Raw genomic sequence first — 12591 nt, forward strand, 5'->3', positions numbered from 1 at the left:
TCAGGTTAAACCGCTTTTATTATTTTGCATGTAAATGATCATGAATGAAGACTAGTGTCAGACATATTGTTTTAACGTTGATAATAACGAATATGTGAACATTTAAAAATCATGGGCATGATTCTTCTTTACATTAAGGCTACTTTATATGCTCTAGTGTAATAAGGGATCCAAAAGGGAGGATAAATCTAACTTTAAGGCCCTTTACAGCACAAAAACTGTATAAAGGGCACTTAATATAAAGGAGAAATCAGACCTTTTGTCATTTGCAAAAGCCCTATCCGAGGCATTTACAAAGTTTTCAGAAAGCTACAACAAGGAGTCCTACATCAAATGTTTGAAAGAGCAGGAAATAGTATGAGGGGTCTCATAGCATTGTAAACTAGGAAGGCTTTATTGACTTATCTTCCAACTAATTTGAACCTATGGATAAGCATTGCTGCTCAGTAACATTGGTTCCTGCAATAGCAATCCTCTATCTTTTCACAGTCTCACTGCCACAACTGTATATAGCATTTTAAAGCAAATATTACAAATAAAACTTGTCAAATAATGATATTGGAGATGCATGAGTGAATCCTTAGATTAGTAAAATATAGTAAATATTATAATACAGTGGGACTCGGCTCAAAAAGAAACTTTCTCCCAGGGTGCATTGGCATAGTATCTAAGGTTTGTTGTCTTCCTAGGAATTTTGATTTAGGACAGGTGGACATATCTCATATGATCATTGTCCTGTGATTTGAGGGGTAGGAAAGAGCATTCTTGGAACATAGACCTCGTAATATTCAGTCTATGAGAACTGTTGTGTGTATAAAGCAAACAGAAATGCAGACACGTGCAATAAAGAGACACAAAGACAATCCTGCGTGCAGCAAGGGGCAACGTGTATTTCAAAATTCCTCCCCGTCATTTTCTTCTCCAAATGAGTTTGTTCCCACTTCGTCATAGTCCTTCTCCAGTGCAGACAAGTCCTCTCGGGCCTCTACAAACTCCCCTTCCTCCATGCCTTCACCAACATACCAGTGCACAAATGCCCTCTTGGCATACATCAGATCAAACTTGTGGTCCAGCCTTGCCCAGGCCTCAGCGATGGCTGTGGTGTTGCTTAGCATGCAGACGGCACGTTCCACTTGGGCCAGGTCTCCTCCGGGTGTTATTGTGGGAGGCTGGTAATTGATTCCAACCTGGTAATAAGAACAAGAAAGATGGACGAAAAAGTGAGGGAGAAAAGAAGGATCCAGAGAGACAACAAAAGTCAAATAAACATGGGGGGAAAGTTGGAGTAGCCTAAGACGTGGTTGGCAAGAGAGGGGTTAGGGGGCTGAAACCACAGTATTAAATTACCATAATGGCAAAGGTCATCCATGTTGCCCTTTTTGGACTATTCATTTCTCAGTGATAACCCATGAGAAAACAAGGGAGAGCAACCAAAACTGGACATGAGATCAGGGAGCACAGAGACATTGTAATCATCATTACAATCATCTTTATCTTTTTCCTTTTAATGAACACCAGCATATTACTTGCTTTTTTTAACTGCTGCTGTTGCTTACTGAATTCACAGCTATTCCGTATGAACTAATACAGTAAGTATTTTCCATCTACAAATCTTCAAATTTTGAGCCCATTAATACGTATGAGAAAAATAGATAAATTTTCCATCTATTGCTTTTGACAGCTTTGCTCTGGAAATCAGGCCAGCCAGTGCTGCTACATAGGCAGTAAGGGGAGCATAGAATGTGTGGAGAATTATGTGAAACTGGAGGCTTTTTAAAAAAAAAAGAATTTTCAGAGAAATGCTCCTAATGTTTAATTTACCAGAATTTATTCTCGTTTTTAACAAAATATATTACCAGTCTAGAGAACAATCTCCCCATCTGCTAAACACTTTAACTCTCATAGAGTTGACATTTGCCAGACTGCCAGCTACGTGACTGCTTAAGAGGCTGTGTAAGTAGGATATGTAAATAGACATGTGTAAACAGGACATGTCCATTCTCCAAAGGACTAAGTGAAGATTATACACACACACTCACTTCTAACCATTCCCTTTTCTCACAAATGGAAAATGTTCAAGAGTTGAAATCACAATTTGGGCTGGACTACTTGGCAATGTCCCTTAACATACAGTACCAGTGTGTCTTAGTCCCTCTCACCTTGAAGCCTGTTGGACACCAGTCCACAAACTGGATAGTTCTCTTGGTCTTGATGGCAGCAATAGCTACGTTGACATCTTTGGGGACCACGTCACCACGGTACAGCATGCAGCAAGCCATGTATTTTCCATGACGTGGATCACACTTCACCATCTGGTTGTTGGGTTCAAAGCAGGAACTGGTGATTTCTGCCACTGACAGCTGCTCGTGGTAGGCTCTCTCGGAGGAGATAATGGGTGCATATGTCATGAGGGGGAAGTGGATGCGAGGGTAGGGCACCAGGTTGGTCTGAAACTCTGTCAGATCCACATTGAGGGCACCATCGAAGCGCAGAGAGGCAGTGATTGATGAGACTATCTGGCTGATGAGACGGTTAAGGTTGGTGTAAGTGGGGCGCTCAATGTCCAAGTTGCGACGGCAGATGTCATAGATGGCCTCGTTGTCCACCATGAAGGCGCAGTCTGAATGCTCCAGGGTGGTGTGGGTGGTCAGGATGGAGTTGTACGGCTCCACTACGGCAGTGGAGACTTGAGGGGCTGGGTAGATGGCAAACTCCAGTTTGGACTTCTTGCCATAATCCAGGGAGAGGCGTTCCATCAACAAGGAGGTGAAGCCAGAGCCAGTGCCCCCACCAAAGCTGTGGAAAATCAGGAATCCCTGTAGCCCAGAACAGGCATCGGTCTGAAAAGCCAAACAGAGAACAAAAGGAATCAGTCTAAATCTCTGAGACTTCCTTGAGCACATCCTGAGATTGGATGCTGGGACGTGTGTATCCAAAACACAGCACGGAGATCACACCAGGTCTTCATGGGAAAGGACTCGGTAACACCCTCTCACATAATGGTGTAGGCTCCATAGGTATAACTACTAGTTTGCTGTTCCAGTGACAAATGTAAAGTATTTAAGCTGCAGGAACCTACATTTTAGGCTTCTGTCTGAATCTTCCATCCCTCTGGGAACTGACCTACCATCCAGTCTGACCTACAATACAATCACTCTACTACGAACCAATGACACTATTGGGAGCAAAACAGGAGCTTCCAATTGACATATATGTCCTATTCACCTACTTCTGCCACCAACCACAAATTTTGTTTCTGATGTACTATCACTTACCAGTTTACGGATACGATCTAATGCCAAGTCAATTCTGTCTTTGCCAATGGTATAGTGACCACGGGCATAGTTATTAGCTGCATCCTCCTTTCCAGTGATCAGCTGTTCTGGATGGAAAAGCTTCCGGTAAGTGCCAGTCCGCACTTCATCTGTCCAAGAAAGAGAAACCATAAGAAGCCTTGAATGGACATACTCCAATTTTGATGATTTTTGTTGAACACTCCAAACAGTTGTTAGTTGGCAGGCACGTGACATGGGAGAGCAGGGTGTTAGAAATATCCTTTAGTTTGTATAAAAATGAAGGTGTGTCACAGAGATGATGCTCTCTAAGTTCTGAAGGGAGAAGTGAATGTTGCTTTATAAACCAGTCTCTTTCTCTTAGCAGAGTTAGCCAATTTATGGAATGACTTGTGCTTGGCCAGGGATGAAATCACCTGACCAGAGGGCAAGTCATCAGACAAGAGAAGAGACTTGCAGATAAAAGGGATGGGAAATTCTCAGGAAACACCTTCCACCAGCAGCAGCTTCTCTTGTCTCCAATCTGAACAACGCCTAAATGGCAAAGGAAAATATCACCCCAAACAAGATCAGAGTTAGAGGATCTTATGAGGAGAGGTACACTTAGCCATACTTAGCAATGATAACCTTCTGACTGAGCTGATAGCATGGTGGGGCACTTATGGGAAAGTGTAGTCAGTGTTCTCCCCTTCTCCCATCAGTAGACTTAATTTCCTTTGAGAGATGAGTGTTTATAACTGTCGGGCATTAAAAGCCTGAAATAGGTTAGTTTTATCCCAGTCATGGGGTCATACTGAAATGCAAAGAAGAGGCTGCCCCACCAATATGCCGGAGACAGCTAGACCCCAACCCTGACCCACATAAGAGTAGAATCTTTTCCATTTTCCATTGTTAATTCTATACTGACCTACTACAGTTTGCTCCAAGTCTACCATAATAGCCCGTGGCACATGTTTTCCTGTGCCTGTCTCTCTGAAAAATGTGGCAAAGGAGTCATCATCGTTGACCTTGTTGGACTGATTCTTGAAGGTGCCATCTGGCTGAATGCCATGTTCCAGACAGAAAAGTTCCCAGCATGCATTGCCAATCTGAACTCCAGCCTGGCCAACATGAACAGAGATGCACTCACGCTGTAGGGAGAACGGAGCACAGGTCAGAAGAATTAATACACATCAACCCTTCTTCCTCCTGATAGTCACATATGCTTGTCATAGCTGCATTCACAAATCTCAAACCAACCTCTAACCTTGACTGGTTTGGAGTCTCCAACCTCACATACCCAACTGGAACTGGTGTGCACATGGACCCATGGAACTGGGGCCTAGCCTCTGTTCTCTTCCTGTAGTAGAAGTTCCAACTCTTATTTACAAATAGGATGGTGAATGTATTTTTCTGCAGAGCTACACAAGGACATAAATAGCAAATCACAAAGAAACGTGGAGCTTTTCAGGCATGCACACACATACCTGTGTACACCAAATACATGCCCTCATGTATTCGCATACCCATATGCACACAAACATGTAAATGCTATGACAGATCCCAAATGAACAGCACGTACAAGGTCCGTTTATTTTTATTCTTGGCTGGGACCTGACACAGTATGCAGCATTTTCTAACTATATATAACTCAAGAGGGGTGAGGTGTCTTCTGTGCTGTTAGCCCTCAACTGGGAGACTGGACTGGAGGATGGGAAAACCTGCTTTCATCAGTGCCCAGCTCAAGCAGTTGTTGACTCAGCTTCATTCCCTTGGCACTTAAGATCCTTAACATGTGAAACTAATCTCCTGAGAGCTCATATTCACACACTTGCAGGTGTGCACCCTGCACGTTTCGACATGGCTGTGCAGCAGTCAGTGTCATTGAAGCATATTTTGAGCAAGCACGTATATATATTTAACCAATTTCCAAAGTGGTTATTGCCACGTCAGCTAAGCACTATAATTACATAAAACTAAAACACAAAACAAAAATAATTAAATGCTTAACAAAATAAATGTCTCTTGCCCCGAAGTTTGCTCTATAGACCACCAAAGAGTATGAATTACAAAAACCCCTTTGGGTAAGCATTGCTGCTGGATGAGGTATAGTGAAACATAAGATATTTTAGCAAGCACTTCCTAGTCAGTCTTAGGGTATGTCTTCACTGCAGCGTGAACTTGTGTTATCTACACTTGAATTAATCCTCTGGAGTTAAACTAGCTCAAATGAGAGCAGTCACACTGCCAAACAACACTCAATCTGCTGTGTCCACGCTGTCGCTCCACTCACTCGTATGGCACTGAAACTTCTGAGGGCATATCGCATGGTACTTTACAATGCTGCAAGCTGTGATGCAGTATGATTTCTTTCTCAGTGAATTGTGGTAGAACTTCTCTGTCCTGCTTGGGCACATGGGGGGAATCACAGGAAAAAGCTGGAGGACTAAACTAGCAGCATTCAAGTGGCGCTCGCCTGGGTCCACACAGCAGAGCAGTCATGGATGAGTTGTGCTAACTCAAGCTTTAGCCTATACTCCCTGACAGACTAGCCAACCTGAGCTACAAGTACAACCACACTTGAGTTATAACTCAAGTTAACTTTGCAGTGAAGACAAGCCATTAACTGCCTTGACATTATATAAGCTGAGAAGCACTCTTTGAAGATAAAAGCCCTGAACAGACTGGAACTGGTCTCAATGCAGCCCTGCTCTGAAATTCAGTCCGGAAAAACGTCATCCTCGGCTCCATGTTGTTGTCTGTTTAAATTTGCTCATCTTACAAGTGAAATGATTGGGATGGGTTTCCTAACTGCCAGCCCTGAAATTCAGCCTGAGATCTGATAATCAAGCTGGTTTTCTTGTGCTGTGACAGCTATACGCCATGCCTTCAAATTAAGCCATTATACAACCCTGTGCAATTCCACTAAATTCACTGGGGTATCAGCGAAAGCATAATTTGGTCTAAAGAATCTTTTCTTACTTGTAATGCTCCACCGGAAAGATAGAATTCAGCTTGTCTGTTGATTTCCATATTGAGTTTGCAGGGCTGGCAATTAGGAGAAACATCTTTTTATTTGTAAATTAAGGAAATTTGATATGAAACAACGAACATGACGCCAGTTTTAGAGTGACTCTCGGAGCAGAGCCACACTTAAGAGCCCAGCATTACTCTCTGGGATCAGAGGAAGGAGCAAACCCACGGTAGAACGATTTTGCTAAGAGCCCGCAGTTCTACCTGAACCAACAGTACCTTATCAGTGGCATCAGAATCTATTTACAGAGAGTTAATAGAATCTGTATGGAGATCTCACTCGTGTTCATTACTAGAAGGAGACTGTCTCCCATCAATAGTAATCCAGTTCCAGATCTATAACCTGGTCTGACCCCAGACTGATAGAGATCAAAGAATTCTGAGGTATATAGAATTGTATCGCTACCTCTTTCTCAATTACCTTCCTCTTCATGTAGCAGGAATAGGAATACAGGGATTGCCGTACTGGATCAGACCAGTGGACCATCATTTAGCTTCTTGTCTAGCAGTGGCCACTATTAACTACTTCAAAGCAAAGTGCTTGAGACCCTGCAGAAGTCACTTATGGAATAACCTACTCACAAGGAAAGTGTCTTCCTATCTTCATATTCATGGCTCCAGCATGGAGGGACAATTCACAAAGGACTATACATGGTATGTTCAGTATATACCTAGGGCAGCTCCCATGATGTGCAAGAGTAATACTGCACCCTCCAACCCCCATTTATAGATTGTCATCTTTCCCCCAAGATAGGCTGGCTATAGGCTTCTGAGGCTTGCACATCAAATAGTGTGGCACATTCTGGGCTCAGGATTTGTTTTTAAATTAAAGATTAAATTAAAGATTAGAGATGATCCTTATTTCTAGGAAATCCATTCCAGCAAGACCTGGAGCCCAGACCTCTGAACTGAAAAGAAGTGAGGCTACCTACTGAGTTAATAGAAACTCTGGTTTTCTCCCATTGGTACAGTAATCTGGTTGTAGTCTATAAGCAACAATTTGATACCCAAAAGATGTGCACGTCTTCCACAGACTCCATTTTTCTTGGAACCTTCCTATCTGAATGCTGACCTGGCTCAGTCATGCTCAGGAATCAGACACAGCTGGATCAACACAAACATGCTCTCCTAAGAATTGTGTATTACAAATGTGCTGAATGATCGTCAAGAAGAGTTTCTTTTTCTCATCCCTCTCCACAGCACAGAGATCCTGACCATTATACTTTGGAATGTGTTTCTGGAGTCAAAAACAAAAACATGCTGTGTATTCTCAAAGTTTTAAAGTACCATCTCAGCCTCCTTAATAGTTAAAGATACCAAAACCAAGGGTGGATTTGATTTTATAAAACCTTGTTGATCTCAGGTTTTCAAGAACCAAACCCAAAGCTAGGTGTGAAGCCATGTTCCATTTTTATTTAAACACAAATCAGATTTTTATTTGTTTTTAGTGAGTGTAAGAATCAGATGAGGTCGGATTTCATTCTGGTTTCTGGCCCATGTCTTCTCCTGCTGTTATAACGAGCACTGTGCTGTAAATAAGTTGAATATGCCAGCTCATTCATCAAAAAAGGAAAAACCTCTGCCCAGTTCAGATGAAGACAGGAGCTGTTTTCTGGTAATCAACCTTCTTTCTATATCTTCTCACACAGTGGGAAGCTTGTTCTGGGAGAGTTATTCATTTTATAATAGGACTTATGCCTCATAAAGGCTGCAGATCTGCCTCCTTTTCCCCTAATCAGATATTGTTCCTTTCCAGTGAATATCTTAACTCTACCTTTTGAATCAGCTCCCTGTGATAAATCCCAAAGGCAGAGCAGATCCGCACAAAACCCTTTTCTTCACTACACTTGCTACAATTTGGAAATGCTCTGACTGACACAGGGAGAAATGCCAAGAGAAGCAAGAGATTTGAAACAGGGGGTTTCAAAGTAAATGGCTTTAAAATAAGTTGCTGTTCCTTTAACAATGAAGAGAGTGAACCTTCCTCAGAGTCCCAGGCATGGTAAACTGATCTCTAGGATATTTAAATCCTGACCCTACTCCAAACTTGTATACTGAATTCCCAGTCTAACAGTTTGGGGTTCACATTTGTTCTTATTAACTGTATCCACACTGCAGTACTAGAAAACCAGACCCTATACAGTTTGCAGACATTTAGAGCACAGTCTGATTTAGGCTTCATCCGTACTGAGGTATAGTCTTATCTTCAAGGTAGCAGCTACCTTGTTGTTTTTCATATGTACTCACTACCATGAGTCCACACATGTTGTTAGATCCATCTAAGTAGATGGTGAAGCTGTGTGTGTGGTGGGGGATGGATCTCCAGAGCAAAGCCCTGTACTAGGAAAGAATTTAAATATAATTGTAGGGACTAAAATGAAAGGGAATTAATTGGGAATGTTTTCTTCCCATCATAGTTCTTCAGGAGGCCTATGGACAGAATATGCTATTGCTAATTGTAAGCATGAGAATTTCCATGGAATAATGGCTAATTCGATTGTGCTTATTGAAGTGGGAGTGAAATGGGGGTGCTTCCATTTATTTCAGTAGGCTTTGAATCAGGTCTTTTGACCATTTCTCTTTCTGTTTTGGAGGGGTTGCTACCCTTCTCACACCCACACAGGGCCTGATTCTCATTTATACTAAACCCCTTTTACCCCTCTGTGGCAGGGTAAAACGACCTTAAAGTGGAAATAAATTATGTTTACACCCACTTTAAGGCTACTTTATACTTCCAGCACTGTGTAAAGGGATTTTAGTTTAGATGAGAATCAGAAGGATGAATAGGACATAAATGAGGAGTTAAGTTAAAAATAATCAGAAAAAAATAGTTTGTTAATTATGTTCCTGAAATTATGACCTCTTTTACATTTCTCATAGTTTTGTGTCGTTTCTAGATTCCTATCGTATCTCCTATTATGAGAACCATTCGATGTTACTAAAGTAAAGACACAGAATCATAAACAGCAGGCACCAAATAGTTCAGAAGACCAAATTCATCCTCTTTGTAATTCCACTGATGTAATGGTGTTCCACCCGGGATGAATTTGCCTCACTGTTTTTCCCAGCCTGTATTTGACACACTATAAATCCCATGTGCTCTCTGTGATAAATAGCAAGAGTCTCTCCCTTTACTTAGTGTCCTGTCAGTGAGGTCAGGGGTCTGTGACACAAGCCACTGATGATCAGCAGGGGTATGATGTCATAACTAGGACTGTGGGCACCAATGAATGGGTGCTCAGATCTTCTAATATGATCTAAATTTTCGAAAGTGGCTAATGATTTTGGATGCCTCTACTGTTGGGGTTACAAACCGAGACCCTTTAATGAGCCCGATTTTTCTGTGGGTGAGTATTCAGCCCTTTCTGAGACTCGGGCTTTGGTGGTGTCTCCTACTGGGGACCCAACGTCACTAGCCCCTTCTGAAAATGTAGGCTGTATATGTCCATGACCTATTTCTCTGCACGCTACTTCACCACGCTCCTGGATTTCCCGCTGTGTTGTCAAAAATAACAATATGATTTAGAAGTATCGTTTTTTTCCCTTTAATCAGATGTAATTTTGTCAGTTTTAATCTGGATGTATTTATTACCTTGGTATTGCTTGAAGTTATGGATTGAATAAGAAGTGACATGTACACATACACTGTAAGAATCCAAAAGTACTTAACATTGTCATTTTCTAGATTATAGGCATTTCATCGTGTGTCATCTGGATATATTCAGGGTACATTGTACTTTAAAAATTTTATTAAGTTAAAAAAAAATTCACACCTCAGTTAAAAATGCAGCATGTTTTTAAGTGTGTGTGTGTGTGTGTGTGTGTGTGTGTGTGTGTGTGTGTGTGTGTTGGACGGAGAGGGGGATGGAAAAGGAAGTAGTAGTCCCTCCCCAAATTATATCTGCCTCTTCTTCCCCTTTGAATGTGTGAGCGTTAGTTAGCTTCTCAAATCCAGCATTTCAGTTCCCCGTTATGAGATGGAGCAGAATAAAAAGCCCCCACCTAGTGCATCATAGGGTCTGTGCATGCCAGATTTGATCCAATTATTGAAGAGTTGCAGAGGATTTAGTAAAGAGCTGCAAGAATTATTCCAGGACTGTAGGACACACCTTACAGTGGCAACTTGATCATGGCCTCTGAGTACCTACACAGGAAGAAGGTATCTGGTACTAACCAGAGGACTCTTCAATCTAGCTGTCAAAAGCGTAACAAGATAAAATTGCTGGAACCTGAAGCTAGGAAAAGTCATACGGGGAAATAAGGCATAAATTGTTAAATGAGGGTCATTACACATTGGAACACCTTAGCCAGGGGTGTAGTACATTCTCCCTCACTCTAAGTCTTTAAACAAGGCTGGGTGTCTCTAAAAAATGTACTCAAGTTCAGTTGCAAATTATTGGGCTCAGTGCAGGAATTACTAGGTGAATTATTAGGTCTCTGCAGACCTTATAGTCTACCAGTCAAAGACATCAATCTCTGGTCCCATTCAGCCCCCCCATCCCAGATTCCAAACACTGAAGCAAAAAGCAACCACAATCCTCTCCCTCCCATGCAGCTCCAGAGCAGATCAGGTAATAGAGAGACTACAGTCTCATGTCCTCACATTCCCAGAATACCTTGTTCCCGCCTCGAATGGGGAGTTGCTGCATTTGTCCTTACCATAGTGCCTCTAGTGGTGCTGCCTTCCCTTTCGGATGAAAAGCAGCAGCTTTGGATAGTGATGTTTCCACTGCTGTATCACTCTAAGCAGCTTGGTGGGAGGGAGCCCAGGCCATGCATCCCACACCAGCTGGTGCCCTACAGCATCACAGTGCCGAGAGGAGGTCACAATCTCCCCAAGGCAACCCTCACTTTCCACCACCCCTTGCCTATTTGCATCACTAACCCCCTCACACACACACACAAGACCACCCCCCTGTAACCAGATACACCCCAAATCCCATTCTCTCCCTCCAGGAATCCCCCACGCTTATCCCCCCCCACACCGGTACCCTCTATTCATTCTTGACAAAAAATTTCCTTCCAACGAATCCTTTATACTAGAGCTGGTTGGAAGATTTTCAACTAAATATACTTCATCCGAATATGTCATTTAATCAAAACTGAACCATTTCATGGAAATGTATCAATTTCAACAATTTTTTCATCAAGAAGGATTCTGAGGTCCAGAGTGGAGAAAGAGAGAGAGAGAGACCTGAACTGGAAACCTGACCTTTTCAATATGAAAATGGACATGTCAACACAATTCTGTTTCATGAAAACTTTTGAAAGGTTTTTGTTCTCATTCCAGTGAAGAATGAAAACAAATTTTGAAACCCCAAAAGTTTTTGCAAGACAGACTTGCCATTCTCCGGCCCTCTCTACTTTATACCTTTTTGATGGCGTGTGGCCCAATCTACAGTCCATGTATCCCACAGTGCTTTAAAGGAACTAGATAAACATAAAATAATATGATTACCATTGAACTTTAACTATTAGATAAAATACTATTATTTTCACTTTATTCTGTATCTTTAATAATATTCTGACTCCAAGCGCTATTTGAGTGGTGTTTTCAATTCATCTTCATTCATTGAAATGCTTCTCTTCCTCAGAGCTGAAATGAGTAAAGAAGTGTCCACTCATCTGGATCTGTTGGGTGCCCAACTTGAGCAACAGAGGGATTTGTTTTCAGACATATTAAGCATCCACAATGCCAAATGGAGTAAGTCAGTGGCAGCTGTGAGTGCTCAGTATCGCTGAAAATCAGGCACTTAGTATCCAAAGTGGATACCCAAAATTAGTAGTCATTTTTGTAAATTGGTTCCTGACTGATTTATTCTCTAAAATGGTTGTGTTGGTGGCAAAAAGTCAAGCTGATACATCAAGGAGCATGGCTGAAAAAAAGACACAGAAGATACAGGCAAAAGGTATGGAATTCCTTCTCAGCACCTATGAATTACCAAGTTATTTGTAAAGCCTATACATATATTCAATTTTCCATCATGTACAACTTTATCCTTGCTACAACATTTGGAAAGGAACCCGCCTTCAGGGATGTTTTCTTTTACTGCAGAATCTGTAATCAAGTGAGAACCTCTCTGAGTTATGTTGAAAACTAAAATGTTATTTCTGGAGTGATCTTACTTTACTGGAGTTGATTTGTTTAAAAATCATCATCAGACAACTGGGCCAGATTCTGATCTCGATCACACCACTGTAAAGCCAGAGCAACTCCACTAAAGGCAATGGAGGTAATTCAGATTTGCAGCAGTGTAACCAAAATCAAAATCTGGCCAATGGTGTT

The 12591-nt window shown here is 41.8% G+C and overlaps 2 protein-coding genes and 1 long non-coding RNA gene across 5 annotated transcripts in view; 1 reads left to right on the top strand and 2 right to left on the bottom strand.

Annotated features, from left to right (window-relative positions):
* LOC102942344 (tubulin alpha-8 chain) lies at nt 1-4417 on the bottom strand. Its single transcript, XM_027832922.3, has 4 exons — nt 4201-4417; nt 3276-3424; nt 2160-2840; nt 1-1187 (listed from the first exon to the last, which is right to left on the bottom strand). The coding sequence occupies exons 1-4, from the start codon at nt 4226-4228 to the stop codon at nt 894-896; spliced, it is 1152 nt and encodes a 383-aa protein (XP_027688723.1). The 5' UTR covers nt 4229-4417; the 3' UTR covers nt 1-893.
* LOC114022129 overlaps nt 1-12591 on the top strand; it is a 53123-nt gene that overhangs the window by 35592 nt on the left and 4940 nt on the right. The gene's annotated exons all lie outside the window — the stretch shown is intronic.
* The window catches only part of PEX26 (peroxisomal biogenesis factor 26), a 27158-nt gene continuing 18855 nt past the window's right edge, over nt 4289-12591 (bottom strand). The window contains exon 5 of the mRNA XM_037877496.2: nt 4289-4423. Within this exon, the coding sequence (XP_037733424.1) occupies nt 4419-4423 (5 nt within the window). The 3' untranslated portion in view covers nt 4289-4418. The remainder of the gene's footprint in view (nt 4424-12591) is intronic.

This window comes from Chelonia mydas, chromosome 1 (assembly GCF_015237465.2).
Source record: "Chelonia mydas isolate rCheMyd1 chromosome 1, rCheMyd1.pri.v2, whole genome shotgun sequence".
Lineage (NCBI taxonomy): Eukaryota > Metazoa > Chordata > Testudines > Cheloniidae > Chelonia > Chelonia mydas.

Excerpts from the sequence above, each read along its gene's own strand:
- LOC102942344 (XM_027832922.3), bottom strand. The coding sequence starts at position 4,228 with ATGGTAGACTTGGAGCAAACTGTAGTAG. Across the intron at positions 3,425-4,200 it reads CTTGGAGCAAACTGTAGTAG|ATGAAGTGCGGACTGGCACT; the intron begins GTCAGTATAGAA and ends TTTCTTGGACAG. Across the intron at positions 2,841-3,275 it reads TAGATCGTATCCGTAAACTG|ACCGATGCCTGTTCTGGGCT; the intron begins GTAAGTGATAGT and ends TTGGCTTTTCAG.